The following is a 19811-nucleotide window of genomic DNA, read 5'->3' as shown; positions in this document are numbered from 1 at the left end:
CAGAGCACATCTAGAGAGGTCAAAGGACAGCATCTGGGATTCAGTTCTCATCTCCCTCCTTGCTAAGGCAGGCTCTCCCTTGCTGTTTCTGCCGTACTACATATTCCAGGACAGCTGACCAGTGAGCTTCCAGACATAAACCAACACCTGAAACTTACAAAAACCAAGCCAGGCGGTGGTGGTGCATGCCTTTAATCCCAGCACTCAGGAGGCAGAGGCAGGCAGATTTCTGAGTTCGAGGCCAGCCTGGTCTACAAAGTGAGTTTCAGGACAGTTAGGACTACACAGAGAAACCTTGTCAAAAAAAAAAAAAAAACTTATTTGAATAACAAGTTACCTTCTGTAGTATACAGACACAGGACATCTCGTCTCATCTCTCTCCCTTCCCCGCTATACTATCTTTGCTACAGATAGCACGTTTATATGTTTTATACTCGTGAAGACAGACTTGTAACTGGTGTTCTGTGCATAGCACTTTTACTGTGTTGTTACTGTGCCCTGTGCTCATTTCTTCTATGGTTGTGAGTTAACTGGCTCGCATCACTTCATTTCAGCATGGAGAACTCCCTCTACTGCGGTGTATGCTAAGTCCACTGACAATGATGAGCTTCTACATTTATCTGGAAATGACCTGCTCACTACTTAATTCCCAAAGGATATTTTCTATTCTTAACAAAGAAAATGTGGATGATGTCCTTCAGGATTTGCGTGTGCTATCCTGTTGTCTTCCGGTCTCTATCGTCACTGATGGGAAATGAACTCTTAATCTCAGCATGGTCCCCTTGTGTGTAAAGGGTGAATGAATGCTCTACACTGCTTTTTAAATTCTCACTGCAGTTCCCCCTGTCTTCAGTGTCCCCAAGAACCATCTGTGGCTCACTGTGGTCCCTAATCCCTCTGGGAGCACAAGCTAAGTCACAGCTGGCTCTCTGGGTGCTGGGGGAGATAGTGGATCTGCCTACTCAATGTCCCCCCTCCTGCTCAGAGTGGAAGCCTCCTACCCAGAGTGGATCTTCCTCTTCTGAGTTGCTCCGCCTCCTTCCCCTCCTCCTCCCCTCCTCCCCCNCCCCCGCCTCCTCTGCCTCCTCCTCTTCCTCCTCCCCCTCAGAATGTGCCCTCCTCTTCAGAGTTGCTGCTCCTCACAACACCCCCTCCACCTCAGAGTGAATCCTCCTCTGAGTTGCCCTTCTTCCTCCGAGCTCCTATTCCTCCTGTTCCTGCGAGGCTCCAGACACCTCTTGCCTCTCCTCGGCTGAGTTTCAGAACGCACCGGTAAAGGCGAGGGTTGCAGGGTTGCGGGTCTGCCCATTCGCTGCACAAGGGGTGCGAGGCGGGCCCCCACCACAACCCCTGAGCTGGGGCTACCTTGGCACTGGAGCGTAGCAGTCCCTCCCCTCTGGGCGGGGCTGGAGTGGGCAGAGGGGAACCTCCATGGCCTCGGAGTAAACTGTTTTCGACTGTCCCAAGCTGAAGCTAAGATGTTAAAACCACCTATAGCTTGATAGAGGGCAGGTTTTGGAGGGCTCGTCCCAGAAGTCACAGAGTCCGGGAACCCGCCTGTAGCCAGGCCTCAGGGCTGAGGATCGCTGTCCTATAGTGAGCAGAGTGGAGCCCGATCCTGGACCTTAGCATAACGTGCCCTTTGGAGTGTATTCTAGCCTTATCGGGGACAGGCGGTGCCTAAGCAAACCAGACCTCTCTCCGAAGATCTCTCTTCTTGCCCTTTGGGGCTCAACGAAGGTGGGGAAAAGAGGGTGGGGACGGTGAGTGGACCCTGGACTTCACTAACCCTGCTTACACCCCCTGGAACTGGGATGTTGTTGTCAGTGATTGGTTTAGAGGATCCACCCCCATTTAATTAGGAAAAAAAAAAATCTACACTGAGCTGGGCACAAAATCCCAGCACATGGGAGGCAGGAGCAGGAGGATCTCTGTGAATTTCTAGGACAGCCTGGTCTACATGTCTACATAGTGAGTTCCAAAACAGCCAGAGCTACATAGTGAGACTGTCTCAAAACAGAAAGGAAGGAAGGAACGACGAACGATAGAAAAAAAGGGAATTTCTACACTGAACATACAAGGAATTTCACAGTAAACGCCCACAACCACCAACTAGAATGTACAGTTAATAGCTTGTACTCTATCATGGCTGTCCCTACCCAGCAGCCCACCCGGTTCTTGTGGGTGTCAGGGCAGCAGCAGACAGTGGCGACTTCTCTCTGTAAACAGTCAAGCATTCCTCGCACCTACAGTTCTTGCCTATGTTAACTAACAGACTGTTCTAGAGATTTGCTTTCCTTCCCAGCTATTGGTTTTGTGGGTTTGGGCCAGATTTCATACCGTAGCCCAGGCTGGCCTTGAACTTGATGCAATCCTGCTGTTTACAAGTAAGCTACCATGTGTATCTAGCCCTAAAGTTTTTAAAGTGTTACTGCCCCCCCACCCCCGCCCCCCAGCTCTGAGGGTGTGAAGGGTTGGAGGTTTTTCCTGCAGGGAGTATCTGAAGGAGTTAGAAAGAGTTGCCCTGGGGCTCCCAAGGACAGCAAAGCAGCTGAACAAAAAAAAAAAAAAGTTTTGGAGCAATTCTTAATGGGACACAATGTTTCAAGAGAAAGTGAATGGAATGTTTTCCAAGTGTTGACAGTGACTAAAGTGGGTCACCAGCTTCTGTGCTCTGTGTTAGGCTTTTTTATACTGCTAGCTTGCCCGGTTTGAGACTGCCAGTTCCGTGTGTGATTTCTAAGCTCTAGGGCACAGTTGGCAAGTTCATGCTGGTGATGAATCAGAGGTTATGACTTTGAGACAGTTACAAACCACCGACCCCTCATCCTATCCAGCTGTCTGGGGTTAGGAGGAAAAGAGGCATGCCCTAAGAGATTTGTCTCCACTGTCAAAAATGTTGTTCAAAGGGCAGGGACGTCTTTTTATTCACAGAAGACACTGGTGGGGGGGGGGGGGAGGGAATGTGGCAGTTAGCCTCTTGAGCAGTTTGTGCTGCTGCCTGTGTCCTGACAGGCTGTGAGAAGACACAGGCAGGGGGTGGGGAGGCACTCAAGGGAAGACTGTGGTCCTACTAAGTGGGCAGAAGAGGGCCTGTTTAGTGGTTGTGCTGGGAAGTTTTTTACGCTCTCACAGGGGTACTTGGCTTGGAAATAGATTGTCAAAAAGGAAGTGTTCCTATTTCTAAGACCCCGATGGCACAGGCTTCTGCCCCTTCACTGCCCCATCAGAGTTCTCCTAGATGTAGTCTATTTTTGTAGGGAGGGGGCGGGGAGCATTGGAATATAGTGCGGCCCAATAGAAGGAGCCCCTGGCTCCCCTTTACTCCTGCAGGGTTGTGTACTCCAGGAAGCCACTCACGTAGTTCTCACTGAGCCTGTGACCCTGCCAGGTCTCTTCACCGCCTGTCCTATTACTCAGCAGGCAACACTCTAGTGTCAAAAAGTAGGATTGGGGACCATGCCACCGAGATTTAGGGTGGACAGATCCTATAAGCAGCCCCACTGTCACTCTGCAGCTCGCTGACAAGGCAGGCACCTTCCCACTCTGGGAAAGTGAAGGAAGAGGAACAGTCAGGCCAGGGGGGAAGCGCCGTGCTTGCTGTGGGCACTGCACTCGTGTCTCTGCCTTTAGACATAGCGACAGCAATGGGAGGCCATCAACGCATTCAGAGGGCCAACGACGACATTCCTACCTTTCTCGTGAAAGTCTTTTGGCAATATCGGATCGTTTTCCCAAACACATTTCTTGTCACCTTCTTAGAGTTTCAGACTTATGAGCACTATGAGCCCCCTGTCTGTCTGTCTGTCTGTCTGTCTGTTGGGTGGTATAGCAGCAGGCATTGCAACAGCAAGGAGGCTTCATGAGTGTGAGTGCTTGGTCAAAACTCTGTGTGTGTGTGCGTGTGTGTGTGTGTGTGTGTGTGTGTGTGTATGTGTGTGTGTGTGTAATATATTCATTAATCCCCTTGAGGCCAGATCTACTTCCTGTGTTTGAATGGTCCCTTCAAAGAGAAAGAGGCCTAGACAGGTGACATCCGTAGTCTAGAGTACAGGGGTCACCTTGATTTGAATTTCAGAAGAATTCTGATCTGTTATTATTTGGGGGGGGCAGGAAGTGAATTAAGACAGCTTCACCATTTGGAGGTGTAGAGAATGAGATTTGTGTGCAGTGTATATGTGCTCTGTACCTACTTATCATCCACAGAGAAGGCCACACAGACGCGGTTCTCCCAGCTAAGAAAGTAGCCAACTTCTTCAAAGTTGCCAAATATTGCAGCTGTCTGGAAAACAAGCGAGAAGGGGTGGGGACAGGATGAGGAGGGAGATTGCCACTCAGCGATGTTGATTATAACTCAACAAAGGATGCTTTTTTTCCTGTCTGGGTCTTTGCCCACAAACAAAGGTGTTTTCATAACACGCCAATGGAATGCTTCTGGGCTGCAGACAGCCATAGTCTAGCTCAGAGGCTGGGAAGTTTTTAGGTTAGAGTAGTATAAGAAGCTCCTGTTAAACTCGCTGACTCACAGGCTTGTGTAGATGGTTTGGAGAGCTAGGGTCTGCATTCTTGTGGGTCTGGAGTGGACAGTGATCGGTCTGGGTCACTGGGAAAATCCTAGAGTCTTCCCTTTAAATTTTGATGATTAAATGAGCTAGAGGACCTGAGAGCCTTCTGCGACAGCATGCAATTGCTAGCATTTGCCAGCCGCCCGCAGTTTAAGGGTTTGAGACACCTCTGATCTGGCTCCTGGCCATCCCCTTTGACGAGACGCGTGTGGCAAAGCGAAATCGGGCCTGTGGGCGTGGGAGCCACCACATGGGAGGCCAGCCAAGCTATGCTGCTTATCTGATGTTTCCGTTCGTGTTACCTGTGTTCCTTGATTCTGTGGAGAACCTGGCTCTAGATAAGGTCACAGACATCCAAGTACTGAATCTCCTGCTGGGAGGCAAGCCGTTAATCATGACTTTCTAATTCCCTACATGATCAGTAGTTATTGCCCTAGGCCTACAATTTTCTATCATTCCTCCTGAAGAGATGTTCCTCCTGGGGAGATGCAAAACACACACACACACACACACACACACACACACACACACGACTTAGAGGGAGGGACTTCTAAGGCCATTGTCCCTGGCCTGCCTTGACCCTTCCTTGCCCTCTGCATGGCCAATGCAGCAGCTTGGCTTAAGGCAGAGGATAAAGGGCAGCATCGGCTCTTTTACAAGAATCCAGCCCAGGCCAGGTGAGTTCCCAGGGTCTGATAATACTATTGTCCTTTGTCCTAGGTAGCTGGAGTTAGGATTGACAAGTGTTTCCAAAGAAACCCAAAGAAGAGCCGAGCAGCCATGAGACTGCTGACGGGGGCTGAACTGTGGCCCATAGCCATATTCATGGTCATCTTCCTGCTTCTGGTGGACCTGATGCACCGGCGCCAGCGCTGGACTGCCCGCTACCCTCCAGGCCCTATGCCGTGGCCTGTGCTTGGGAACCTGCTGCAGATGGACTTCCAGAATATGCCAGCGGGCTTCCAAAAGGTAAGGGAATTAATTGTTGGCAGGCAGGAGAAGCCATGGTGACCCCTATTCAGAAAAGTGGGTGGTGGTGAAACTGCATGCTGGACAGGAAGCTGGCCCCCAGGAGAGAGCAGGTTAAGAGGCTCCCCGTGAGGAGAGTGGTGTAGGACCCGAAGTCACACTGGGTTTTCCAAAGGCAACAGCTAGGAGGTGGGATGGGTCCTAGCAGCCACTTTGAGATGCAGTTAACAGGATGGTGGCAGTAGTACTGGGGTTGCTCTCGATTCCAGCGCGCCTGTAATTGCAAAGCTAAAGCAGCTGGGTTATAAACTCCATCTTCAACTGCACAGCAAAACTATCTCTAAACCAATGACTTAAGGACCAGCTGTGGAGGTGCGTGCCTCTAATCCCAGCACTTAAGAGGCAGAGGCAGGCAGATTTCTTTGAGTCCTAGGCCAGTCTGATCTAACATACTGAGTTCCAGGACAGCCCATGCTACACAGTGAAACTGTTTCAAAAAATAAAAAAAAAAAATTTTTTTAAATGAAATCTTAACATTTTAAAAGGAAAAAGCCCAATGCCATAGTGGAGACCTTTAATCCCAGCATTCAGAGGAGGCAAAAGCCAGCAGATCTCTGTGATTCAGCACCAGCTTGGTCTACGTAGAAAGTTTCAAGCCAGCCCTGGCTACATGCTAAGACAAAAATTACACACACACACACACACACACACACACACATACACAAAGGGAAATCAAGTCATATAGGCTTCACGTTCCTTTTCATTCCACCAGAAGGAAATGTTTTAAGAATGTGGAAGGGGGCACTGGAAAGATGGCCCAGAGGTTAAGAGCACTTCCAGAGGTCCTGAGTTCAATTCCCAGCCATCACATGGTGACTCATAACCATCTGTAATGGAATTTAATTCCCTCTTCTGATGTGTCTGGAAATAGCACCATTGTATTCATATACATAAAGTCTTTTTTTAAAGGGGGGGAGTAGAGAGACCATGGTTCTAAACAAGTGTTTCTGTCAGGAAATCAAAGTTGAGAGATGGGAAATGCTGGCCTCCATCCTTTTGCTGTTTCAGATTCTCAGACTCCCTTACATCTGTGAGCCTTAGTTTCTTCATCTAGACATGGAGATGCTAGTGGGACCAGCTGGCAAATGTGTGACAGACACTAGCAAGGTGATTGACAGAGTCCAAGGTGATTCCCCAGACAAATCATAACAGATGTCATCCTTCTGTGAGGCTCACCCTGTGTTTCCCCTGCCAAGTCCTATCCAGTACAGCTAAGCTCAGGAATCCTGTAATGCATTCTCCTTGCCTACAGCTTCGAGGTCGCTTTGGGGACCTATTCAGCCTACAGCTGGCCTCTGAGTCAGTGGTTGTACTAAATGGGCTGACGGCCCTGCGAGAGGCACTGGTGAAACACAGCGAGGACACCGCTGACCGGCCACCACTGCATTTCAATGATCAGCTGGGCTTCGGACCACGCTCTCAAGGCAAATGCAGACAGTGGTGGAAGTGGTGGGCAAATGGGCACTAGAGAGGGTTCGGGGATTGGAGGCACTTTGGGTCCTAATTGAGGCGGGGTGGGGGAGGGAAAGGAACAGAGAAAAGACAGCAAAGGCAGATGGCTAAAGGGTGGACAGAGGATCTTACAGTAGCGATGGGCTGTAGTCGTGGTAGAGTAGCACAGGAGCAGAAAAGAAGGCGAGGTCTCAGGCTGAAGTGTGGCCCTCCAGGTGTGGTCCTAGCACGGTATGGGCCTGCCTGGCGTCAGCAGCGGCGCTTCTCTGTGTCCACCATGCGTCACTTCGGCCTGGGCAAGAAGTCACTGGAGCAGTGGGTGACTGAGGAGGCCAGATGCCTCTGTGCTGCCTTCGCTGACCAGACCGGTAGGTGGTGGATTGGTGGGGGTAGGTGGGGATAGACAGCCAACACCCTGACTGACATCTCTATTCCCAGGATGCCCTTTCAACCCTAACACCCTATTGGACAAAGCAGTGTGTAACGTGATCGCGTCCCTCCTCTACGCCTGCCGCTTTGAGTACGACGACCCACGCTTCATCAGGCTACTGGGCTTTTTGAAGGAAACTCTTAAGGAGGAAGCTGGATTCCTACCCATGGTGCGGGGCTTGGGGGTGTCTGTACTGAGATAACGTCACACAGTGGAGACTCTGGGGGGGTGGGATGATTGACATGCAAGAGTGACAGGAGGAGGGCATTCTGGGAGGAGATGGACAAACATTGGTGAGAGGGGAGCGGGTAGGCTGGGGTCAAGTGCTGGAAAATGGTGAATGCCTGTGTTCCCCATCCGCGTGGCAGCCACATGTGCCTGTGACGTTTCCACAACATGACAGCCCTTCTGGAAGCTCAGGGCAAGTGGGAAGGCTAGAGGCTGGCAGGAAGGGACTGTGTCACTAATCTACCCTGGAGGAAGCTGGGACCCGGGGCTGTTCCAGGTGAGCACAGCCAGGAGGCAGCCAGGCCTCTATTGGTCCCTCTCTGCTGCTCACACAGCTCCTGAATGTGTTCCCGATGCTCCTGCGCATCCCAGGGCTGGTTGGCAAGGTCTTCCCTGGGAAAAGGGCCTTTGTTACCATGTTGGATGAGCTGCTGACTGAGCACAAGACGACCTGGGACCCTGCCCAGCCACCCCGAGACCTGACTGACGCCTTCCTGGCTGAGGTGGAGAAGGTGATTGGCAGCTCCAAGAGATGTAGCCAGGGGTTATGGGCTGAGGTCCTGTGAGCTGTGAGGCCAGATGGGTAGGGTTCTGTGCATCACCAACTGACTCAGCCCCTGGGCTGTCCCCCGGGGACAATGGGAGGCCATGTGGGACTTCCTATCCCTACTGAGCCCATCCTTTCTGCCTGGCCTAGGCCAAGGGGGATCCTGAGAGCAGCTTCAATGATGAGAACCTGCGCACGGTGGTGGGCGACCTGTTCTCTGCAGGAATGGTGACCACCTCAACCACACTGTCCTGGGCCCTGCTGCTCATGATCCTGCATCCAGATGTGCAGCGTGAGCCTGGCTGGGGCTGGGACGAGAGGAGGCGGAGGGTAGAGGCACACTCCTTAAGCTTACTTAGGACATGTGTGCCTCCCAGCACTGGTTTGACCCAGACTCCAGAAAGGACGATGGCCATCGTTCTCCCATGGACCCAGCCCTTACCATAGAGGTAGTAGAGGGACGGGGGCACCCGCCCCCCTGAGGCTCCTTAGCTGAGGGGATGCTGTCCTTCCAGGCCGAGTACAGCAGGAAATCGATGAAGTCATAGGGCAGGCGCGGTGTCCAGAGATGGCAGACCAGGCTTGCTTGCCCTACACCAATGCTGTCATTCATGAGGTGCAGCGCTTTGCAGACATTCTCCCTCTTGGTGTGCCTCACAAGACTTCTCGTGACATTGAAGTACTGGGCTTCCTCATCCCTAAGGTAGGCCTGGGACCTTCCAATGTCTAGTCAGCGTTGCCAGCTAGCTAGTGGCCTGAGCTGTCCACTTAAGACGGGACTGGAATATAGGCAACCCAATTTTCAGCTCCACAGAACCAGCTTCTCCTGGGTGAGTGTGGGAGGAGAAATAGTAGCAGGAACTGTACACTAGACTCTTCAGCTAGAAAGGCAAGCAAGGCAAAATATGGCAGGCGTGGTTATAACAGTCACTACCTACAAATACAGGTGACAGTGTGGACATATGTCACTTGTCACTTCTCCCTGACATAGTATTAATGAAAGCTGGGAAGCCTCTAGGGCTGGGGTTACATGAAACCATCCAGTCTATGAGGGAGAGACCGTGCATGTGAACTCAGTGACCATGGTCTAGGCAGTCCCACCCCAGTCCAGCTTCACACCATGTGCCTCCTGCCAGGGGACGTCCCTCATCACCAATCTGTCCTCCGTGCTGAAGGATGAGACTGTCTGGGAGAAGCCCCTCCGCTTCTATCCTGAACACTTCCTGGATGCCCAGGGCCACTTTGTGAAGCATGAGGCCTTCATGCCATTCTCAGCAGGTACCTGGCGGGGGGGGGGGGGGATGCCTGGTTTCCCTTCCTCTTCCCAGAATGCTTTGAACTGTGAAGCCAGGCCCCTGGCTCACTGAGCCCTCTCCCACCCATAGGTCGCAGATCATGCCTGGGAGAGCCCCTGGCCCGCATGGAGCTCTTTCTCTTCTTCACCTGCCTCCTGCAGCGCTTTAGTTTCTCAGTGCCCGATGGACAGCCCCAGCCCAGCGACCATGGCATCTTTGGGGCTCTGACAACTCCATGCCCCTACCAGCTCTGTGCTTTGCCCCGCTAAGAGAATGTATGACATCTCATTCACTGTGCTTGCTGGGGTCCTAATGTGCAATAGAGCATTTTACTCTACACTAAATCATCCCTATGAGATCCCCTGGCTGTAAGGGGCCTAAGCAGCCTTCCCATGAACACCCACGTTCCCTGCTTATTCTTACTTGATTATTTGACCCCAGTGGAAGGATGCTCTGTTGACCTCAGAAATGACACCATTCTTGCCTTTACCCTGCCCCTACTTTTTCACCCAAATTGATGATGTTTATACATAGATGCTGACGTCTGCAAGGAGGGCCGGAAGGGACTGCTGAGATGTGACAGTGTAAGTTACATAGATGAGGGAAGGGCAGGACCTCTCTCTCCTAGATCCCCCCATTTCAGACCTACCACACAACCAAGGCTAGCCGCTCAGCCAGCATCATCACAACTTCTTATATGGTATCCCCGGAGATGTAGAGAAGTCCGGGAGGCTGGAAACGATATGCAGGTTAAGTGCCCAAGGTTACCTGTTGGGTACCACATGCTCCCCTAAAAGCCTTTATGGGAGTCCAGAAGCAGGGGCTATCTCCTAAGCTTCTTTGTCACCGCTAATTCCATGACCCAACAGGGATACTGGTGTCCAGGCCCATGCCCAGTAAGAAAGTGTCTCTGTCACCAGGGTTGGTAGGACCTGCAAGCTTGGTGTTGAAATAGGCTCCCAGACCTTAGAAAGTCCCCAGACCTTAGCACAACTGATTCCATGATGGAAGTTCCACTGGGGCCATAAAACTCAGCATGTAGATAGCAGTTCCTGTCATAATAAAGACATCAAATTCCATCAAATTCCATAGTTCTGGGAAAGTCCCTGAAAGTAGTAACCTTGCTTTTTGACCAGTAGTTCCTCCAGCTAACTGTTTGACCAGTAGTTCCTCCAGCTAACTGTTCTTGCTAACTGATGTGTGTCAATACATGATGTAGTTGTTGGTAAAAGTTCGCCCTGAGTACACCTCAGGACTATACTGGGATTCTGAGCACCCAGTGTTGTCACCAGCCAGCTAATAAAGACCTTCTATTGGTTTAAATCCCTATCTGAGTAGTATTCTCCGGTGAACGCCCCACAACATCTCTAATGGTTCCAGCAAGCTCCCCAGTGACCAGACCTCACCTTGGAGCAGAGAAGAGCATAGAAGTTAAGGGGTTTCTAGGAGATGTGCAACCTGAAGACTTTCCAGGGGCCTAGGACCTGCTTTGATCAACCTCTGCCTAAAGCTTTGGAGGACTCTAATACTGAATGCCTCCCCAAAAAAAAATATTCGAAATTTGCCTGGTCTGTTACCTCCAGAAGTTACAGTACCTTAGGACCCAAAGGAGCATGGCTGACCCAATGTCTGGGATCCAAATGAGACACTACCAGACTCCCCTGGTCTCTTCAGGTGTGTGAGTGTGTGGTGGCCGCCTCTGGTTGTCTTTACTGCGTGTCTTTGTGTTTCTGTCAGTTCTGTTGACTGGAGAAACATCTAAAGTGGAAAGGGAACAACCCTGCTCCCCATTACTCCCATTCCTTCTTCCCTCAGACTCACAGACAGTGGCTGCTGCCGTTGCTATGGCAATGCTGGCAGCAATGGTGGCCATGGGGCCCACCTAAATCTAGACTCTAGGCTTCCCCATACACAACAAGCTGTCCCCATTCCCCTGTTGGTGGGAGCCAGTATCATGGCCTCTGCTGCCGTGGAAACTTCAGCCTTAGTTATGGGGGCGGGAAAAACTTTTTGAACACTCAGTGCTCAATAGCGTAGACCTGAGCCATTGAAAAATTCTGCTTCCATCCGGGAAGCCCAGTTAGATTCTCTAGCTGAGGTTGCTCTTCAAAATGAAGTGCATTGAACCTCCTCTTTATGAGACAAGGAAGTCTGTATATAATATTAAAAAAAAAATCTAGTTGTTTCTATGGCAGTCAATCAGAGATAATTAAAAAGATTTAGCCATGGTTAAAAATAACCTTCGAGAGGGGGAGGAGGAAGGGAGGGAGGAGAAACTGCAGTCAAGGTGTGATATACGAGAGAAGAATAAAAGCAATTCAAATTTGGGGGGTGGGGATAGAAAAGAATGGATGGATGTGCAACACAGGATACAGGTACATTTCTGGCCAGCGGTGTAGACAACTGACTCCCTGTCCTACTCTGAGAGAGCTACACCAGATTGCCTCCTGGGCCTGTGACCTTGGCTGGCCTACGGTTCCCACAATGCGGGAGAGTTTGAACTTGACAGAATATTGAGTCACCAAAGAGACAAATCTCTGGCCATGTCTGAGGAGGTCCTAGATTGAATTAATTAAGATGGACAGCACCTTGGCCTTGCATCCAGGACTGACGCACAAGGAGAGATCGAGCAGAGCACCAATCAACCCCTCTCTGCTACCTGATTACAGGAGTGTGAGCAGCCACTTCGGGCCTCTGCTGCCACCCCTTCCCCACCACGCTGAACTGCACCCTCAGACTGAGAGACAAAATGAACCCTTCCTTCCTGCAGTTGCTGGGTGCTTTGTCCCCTCCCGCCGAGTAACTAAAGCACCTGCCCAGAGCTGGCACTGCTGTCTGTCACATCTCTTCATGGGATGGTAACTGAGCTGAGCTAAGCACGGGGGGGGGGGGCACACCTGACACTCTAGTGCATTTAATAACATCCTGGGACAGAAAACTCCACTCTGACAGAGAGCCTGGGACATCCCCCCCCCCCCCAGAGAATCCAGCAGTATCCAGCTAGTTTTGCCACTGATCTCCTGAGCGGTGGCACTATGCTTGTGGGCGTACGTGTGCGAGCATGTGTGTAGCTCGTGTTCCAGGACATCTGGACTCTAGCACTGTGTCAAAGGGCTGACCTGGGCCCCCCCTCGCATCACTAAAGAGTACACACGAGATTAAAGAGCAGGAAGATTAGGGAGGAGGAAGCATGCCCCTGCAGTTGGTGGGAGAGCATGAATGTCCCAAGGCAGCCTTGGGACCCTGAAAAAGAAGACGGTTACCCTTTCAGAAGCAGCAGACACAGGCTCTAATGGAGCCTTTCTCGTTTGTGCTACCTCACCTTGTGGGAGTCAGAGGCTAGAAGCTACCCCAGCCAGAGCTTTCTCCGGAAATGCAGGACCATAGAAGCCTCTAAAACACAAACAGGCGGACCCTGTGATCATTCACTGAAAGAAAAATTTACTCAGCACCAAGTACCCTCTAAGGCCTGGGGACTCCCATACTCCTAATGCTTGTTTCTTCCAAGTACCACATTAAAGTTTATGTTCTGCCCCAAGTTCTTGGATCTAGGACATCAAGGAGACTCTAATCCCAGACAGGTGTCCTTGTTACACTAGCTACCTTGCTGAGCTATGAACACTGAGCCACATTCTAAAGCCACACATATGCACTGGGACAAAGGAGTTGTTTGGGCCACTACCATGGAGAGTTAGCCAATGGCTGGGAGGGAGGTGGAGAGTTAGCCAATGGCTGGGAGGGAGGTGGAGAGTTAGCCAATGGCCGGGAGGCTCTGGGGATGATAAGGCTCTCTGCTTTGAGCTTTGCCAAAGGAGACACGAGAAATTCTCAAGAGGTAGTTTGGGGTTGGTGTTGTGTTGTGTTGTGTTGTGTTGTGTTGTGTTGTAATAGGGTTTTAGATAGCCCTGCCTGGCCTGGAATCCGCTCCACAGACAAGGCTGGTCTCAAACATATAGAGATCAGCTTGCTTCTGCTCCCAAGTGCTGGAATGAAAGATGTGCATCGCTGTGCCCAGTTTCTCCAGAGCTCTTTTGCTTACACATCATCTTGATGTCATAGGTGCTGACTATGAGGAACCCAGCCTTCTCCAGGCTCACATGAGAGCATTGGCCTCCAGACCTGAGCTGTGATATAGTGCCTCTGCAGTCTCATAGAGAACTGTTTTCCCCACAGACTTGAAATTGTAACACTGCTCCTGCAGGCTGGTGGGAAAGATGAAGAAACAGTTTTTCTGTGTAGCCCTGGCTGGCCCTGAACTCACAGAGACCCACCTGCCTCTGCCTCCTAAGTGCTGGGGTTAGGAGCATGCACAACCACTGCCTGGCTTGTTATAGTTCTTAAGGGAGTGTTTTTGTTTTGTTTTTGTTTTTGAGATGGGGTCTGTATTAGTCAGGGTTCTCTAGAGTCACAGAATTTATGGGGAGTCTCTATATAGTAAGGGAATTTGTTGATGACTTTCTATCTGTAGTCTAACTCCCCAATAATGGTCAGCAGCAGCTGTGAATGGAAGTCCAAGGATCTAGCAGTTGCTCAGTCCCACAGGGCAAGCAAGCGAAGAGAGCGAGCGAATCTTCCTTCTTCCAGTGTCCTTATGTAGGTCTCCAGCAGAAGGTGTGGCCCAGATTAAAGGTGTGTGCCACCATGCCTGGATCTGGGACTTGCTTTGTCCCAGATGACCTTGAACTCAGAGATCTCCCTGTCTTAATCTTCTGGGATCCATAGCCACTCTGCCACAAGATCTCCACGACAAGATCCAGGTCAGAAACTTGTATCTCCCAGCCTCTAGATTAGGATCACTGGTGAGCCTTCCAATTCTGGACTGTAGTTCATTCCAGATATAGTCAAGTCGATGATAACCAGGAATAGCCACTACAGGGTCTCACTGTTCAGCTTGGACTGGCCTAGAACTCATTATGTAGTCTAGATTGGCCCTGAAGTCATGCCTGCCTCTCCACTCTAGTGTAAGGAATTACTGGGTTTTGAAACAGGTTTCCACTTTATAAGCTGAGCTGTTCTGGAATTCACTGCATAGGTTAGACTAGCCTCAAGATCCTACCAAATCTTCTCCCTCGGGCTCCTGAGCATTGGGATTACAGGTGCATACCGTGACACTCAGCAAAAATATTCCTGAAAGTCATTCAAACTTATGGGGGAAATATCAAGTATTAAATGCATGAACAGATGCATAGCTTTTCCAAACAAATGCAAACAAAACTCTAACGCTCATGATTGTAGGGCACCATTAGGTCGTATGGGGTTTACTTCCTTCGTGTTTATAAGGTTACAGGGCAGCATGAACTTTAGAGGAAAAATAGGTTCTGTTTCAACATGAGTTCAGAGGGAAGAAATCAGTAACGGACAACCTTGGCCTTGAGAAAGGTGTCAGGCCCCCTGCTAATTAAGTACAGAGCAGCCTTAGAAGAAGCCTGGAGAAACCCGGGTTTGCAGGTCAGTGGGTAGGAACTGATGACCCAGGCTCAGCAACCAGAGAGAATAAAGACATGTGCTAGTGTGCTGCGTACAGGAAACTTGGGCAATCAAGAAGAGCAACCCTACAGAATGAGGCTGGGATCTCTCTCTCTCTCTCTCTCTGGCCTCACGTGGCTGCTTAGCCTCACCCTTCCCAGGCCCCAAAGCTTCCTCCACCACGATACACGCATTCAAAATCCACAGAAGAACAACACATCTCAGCTGCGACCGGGCTCAGGCCGGACGGACGCTCTGCCCGGCTGAATGCCAGATGTGACTCCACGCCTCGCCTCTACCAAGTCCTTCGGAACTTACCAGACTTGCGGTGCGGAGCACTCACGGGGCTCCTGCGGCGCTTCCTTTCCTTGTTTACCTGGGTCCATCAGGCTGAGGGGGCAAGCACGATCCGATCCGGAGGCAAAGGGCAGATTCTGACCTTGGCTGGGCAGCCATACTTGCTCACTTCCTGTTGTTCGGCTCGGTCTTCCTATACTCCTCCAAAGCCTGCTTGCCCTGGACCCACAGACCACACAAGCAAGACTGGAAATAGCGTCTCACCGCCAGCCTGCTGTTCTGGAACACACAGAGCGGGACACAACCCCACAGCTCCATGCTGCTCTCTCTCACATGTCTGCTTCCTTCCTGACTTGGCTCCTGACTCTGAAGCTTACCCGGTCTACCCTTTACCCTCCTGGTCTCTTGGTCTAGCTCTCCTCTCTCCCCTCCCCTCTCTCCTCCCACAGCTCTGGGTCATGTCCACTCTGGACTCTCCCAGCTGTCCCCACCTCTGGCTACACTCTCCCACATATCAACAGTAAACCTTCTCCACCACCATACCTAGAAGCAGCCATCTCTTTTCCTTGTTTATTTCCTTTTTTTCCCTCAGTAGTACAATTTTAAGAAACCATCGATCTAACATATGGTAAAAAATGCCCTTGGGTATAACAGAAATAAAATGGTTAAGAACTACCAACCAAAGACTTTAAGGTTTTTTCAGTTTTATGTACCCTTTAAAAATAATTTGGGGGTATGGTAGCACACACCTTTAATGTCAGCACTCAGGACTCGGAAGCAGACATGTCTTCATGAGTCAAAGGCCAGCCTAGTCCACATCGAGAGTTCCAGGCCAGCCAAAGCTACAAGGCTGCATAGTGAGACCCTCCCACTTCCTCATCAGCTGCCCACACTGAAGAGATGATTTCAGATTCCCTCTGTAAACCTTCCACCCCTTCCACCCCAACTCTGCTCCAGGCTTTCTGTGTCGCCAAGAACAGGCGCACCATCAGGAAGAAGCTTCCTTCACTTTCCCACAGGCCCACTCTTCTCCAAGGCTCCTGTACCCCCATTCTCTCTGGCCTTCTCACCACCTGAGCATCCGGCGATCCCTCCTCTGCTTTTCCCTCTCTTCTGGCTCACTTCCATCACCGCTGAAACACACCACACATCCCTGCCATGAAAAACCGGACTTCTCTGGGCCCTGAGACCCTCCCCAGTTCCTGCCCTTACGGTCCCCACAGAGCAGCCTCCTCCAGGAGGGGGTCTACAGTGGAAGTCTACACTGCTCCCCGCTTCCCCTCAGTACACAACCCACTTCAGTGTGCTTTGAATCCATGAAGCACTTGAAGTTGACTGAAACCTGTAGTTGCCAGCCTCAGCCCCGTTCCCGATACACTCCGGCCACCATCCCAGTGGCCTCCCTTGTCCATGCTGTGCACTCTGGTGTCTCCCTCTTCCTTGAATCACCTCTTCTGGCTGTAGATGTCTCATCTTCTGGGTTTCTTCCCACCCCTCATGTTCTTCTTCCCTGATTGGCCTAAAAGTGAGTGTTGTATCAGATCATTCTGGCCCCTCCTGTCCTCTATCTTATGATCTTGTTGTCTGTCTGTCTGATACATACACACACACACATATATATATATATATATATATATATATATATATATATATATATTCAGAGAGAGAGACAGAAACAGAGAGAGACAGAGAGACAAGGAAAGGAGAGACAGGCAGAGAGAGAGAGAGAGAGAGAGAGAGAGAGAGAGAGAGAGAGAGACTCAATAAGGAGCCTAGGCTAGCCCAAACTCACTATATTGTCTCAAACTCTAGATCCTTCTCTGTTCCATTACCCACCTAAAATCCACATTCAAAGTGACATAGTAGTTGTGAAATGCTCCCTTCTCTGACTGCCTAAATGAGGTGGGGCGGCACACCTCCCTTGGCTTCCCAATGAGGGGTTCTCCTATTAGAGAAGCCATTAACAGTGTCTAGAAAATTGCTCTCATGGCTGAGACAGGTCAATAACATGACCAATTGCATAGTTCTGCCGTTCACATCTGTTGCTTCAAGTCCTGATCAGCATTTTAAAGCAGAGCCACCCACATCTTACTGAGAATTCTGCTAGCGATGTATTCAACTCTAAGTTCTATGAGTCACTCATGACTCGGTGTCAATGAGTACAGTATCAAGCTCATCCCACAAGGAAGCTAAGAGGAGAAAAGGAAATAAGATCTGTTCTAGAGAGGAAGAAGGGGAGAGCCAAGAAGGAAGGGATGCACTGGGGTAGGACTGGGCCCTAAGGATCCTTCTCACCTGCTGTGTAAGACAGCCTGGGAAGAGTGTCAATACCAGCTAAGCCTGGGAGTTGGGTAGTTCAATGCCGTCAAGGATAAGAGGGCAGTAGCGAGGTGATGAGGGAGCGCCATGTGAAGTCCTGAAGACATGGAAGTCACAGAGGCATGGGCGGGCTTAACACCGAGCAGCCTACCCTCTGAATCATAAGAAGGGGGCCTAGCAGTGTCCTCCACTCACCCAGCAAGTGTTTGCTGAGCTTCCCTGTGAGGCACAGCAGCATGCTGGGACACAGAAAGGACACAGACCCTGCCTCTGAGGGTGCTCAGCGGTATCAAGTGGGTGGGCATGGCGCATGACAGCAATTCCTACCTCCTCCAAACCTCATAAAGGTCGCTGAGTCATGACCATGTACCTGTAGGTGTCTTGGTTTATATGCACATGAAATACTAATCACAACAGAAAAGACTACATTTTAGACCTCAAAACAGTCTGAAAAACTAAATTTTTAAAAGAATTTATCTGTATGTGCTTGCATGTGTGTGTGTGTGTGTGTGTGTGTGTGTGTGTATGTCTGTGTGTTCATGTGTATATGTGTATAGGGACCACATGTACGCAGGTGCTTAATAGAGGCTAGAAAAAAGGTACTGGGACCCTTAGAGCTAGTTATGGTAGTTGTGAACCATCCAACATGGGTCTATAAAGAAAGTCCCACGTTAGCCAGGTTTCAAAAAGGAGGGGAGAGAATCAAAGAAAAAAAATACAAAAAACAAAAATCAGTAATGTGGTGGTTTGGCCCCATTAAGTTCATGTGTTCGAATGCTAGGTCCCTAGTTAGTGGAACTGTTTTGGAAAGGACTAAGAGGTGTGGCCTTATTGGAGTAGGTGTGGCCCTTGTTAAAGATGTGTCACTAGAGGTGACTAGAGGCCAGCCGGTCTTTCTCTGTTGTAAGCCCTCAGCTGCTGCTTCAGGGCCACTCCTGCCTGCCAGCTGCCATGCTCTCCTCCATGAAAGTCATGAACTCACCCGCTGAGACTGTGTGTAAGACCTCTATTAAATGCTTTATTTTTTAAGTTTCCTTGGTTATGGCATATTTAGTCATGGGACTATAACTAGGACAAGTAGTGAATATATAAACCAGTAATTATTAAATGCTGTGTGCTGAGCAGATCTGTGTGCATTGTACTTCGACTGGAAGTACTGTGTTTGTTTAAACCACCACAAAGATATCCATAATGCATGGTGCAATTACTATATTAGAATGTCATTAGGCAGCAATGCTTCAGCTTTATTATATAGCAGAGAATATATATATATATATATATATATATATATATATATAATAGAATATAGATATGGACTAGATACAGATACAGAGATAGATATAGCTTCGATGGTTTGGAATGTAAAATTCCTTGTCTAAAATGGAGATGTTTAGGCTAGGTGTAGAAGCACTAAGGAGACTGAGGCAGGGGGAATCTGCAGTGCAAGGCCAAATATAACCACAGGGGCTGGAGAGAGGCCTCAGTGAGTGGTTAAGCACTAGTTTTCCAAAGGACCTGGGCTCAATTCCCAGCTCCACAAAGCAACTCATAACCGTCGGTCCCAGGGGAATCCATAGCCTTCCTTTGGCCTCCATGGACACCAAAAAACACACGTGGTGCACACATATACAAACCTCCAAAACACCACACACATTTATTTACAAAAAGGCAACCGCAGGTGCGGTGGGCACAAACCTGCAGAGGCAGAGAAATCACTGCAAGATCTGAGACCAGCCTGGCTGCTCTACATTGAGTTCCAGGCCAGGAGCAGTAAGACGACAACTCAAAACAACGGCAAAAAGTAAACAAACAAACAAACAAAATGGAGTTCTCTTTATGATCCCGGGGCTGAGAAACGCCCAAAAGCTCAAGCCAGAGGCGCTTTTGCGATCGACACCATGTCTACAAGAAAACGGTTTTTCGGGAAGCACATACACAATAAGTATACAGAAGTACACATTGTTACTGCGTACATCGCCGCCTGGCACCGTTATCTACGCCCGAGGTCTTCTCCGGGCCTGCCGCCCACGACGCCTGGCAGAAGGAACAAACTTTGGAAAAGAGCAGATGGAGCGCCTTGCCGCTGCCTGAAGCCTCGACGCTGCGCCCCCTGGTGGTTCCTCAGCGCCGCCGCCGAATGAGCCTCCCCCGGATCCGTGTTTCCGAGGTAGAGCATGCGCATC

General features: G+C 50.1%; 1 protein-coding gene across 2 annotated transcripts; it reads left to right on the top strand.

Annotated features, from left to right (window-relative positions):
• The first annotated feature begins 1127 nt into the window (after positions 1–1127).
• LOC110334761 (cytochrome P450 2D4) lies at positions 1128–9890 on the top strand. 2 transcript variants are annotated; one of them, XM_029548118.1, is made up of 10 exons: positions 1128–1272; positions 5290–5534; positions 6847–7018; positions 7262–7414; positions 7485–7645; positions 8040–8216; positions 8402–8543; positions 8767–8954; positions 9388–9529; positions 9637–9890. In XM_029548118.1, exons 2-10 carry the CDS (start codon positions 5346–5348, stop codon positions 9813–9815), a joined length of 1503 nt encoding a protein of 500 aa, XP_029403978.1. In that variant the 5' UTR covers positions 1128–1272; positions 5290–5345; the 3' UTR covers positions 9816–9890. The 2 variants fall into 2 exon arrangements, with proteins under 2 accessions (XP_029403978.1, XP_029403977.1); XM_029548117.1 differs by having other exon boundaries at positions 5286–5534.
• The last annotated feature ends 9921 nt before the right edge of the window (positions 9891–19811 follow it).

Source organism: Mus pahari, chromosome 17, assembly GCF_900095145.1.
Source record: "Mus pahari chromosome 17, PAHARI_EIJ_v1.1, whole genome shotgun sequence".
In the NCBI taxonomy this organism is placed as follows: domain Eukaryota; kingdom Metazoa; phylum Chordata; class Mammalia; order Rodentia; family Muridae; genus Mus; species Mus pahari.
Note: the sequence above shows the minus strand (reverse complement) of the source record. Positions and strands in the feature narration are given on the sequence as shown.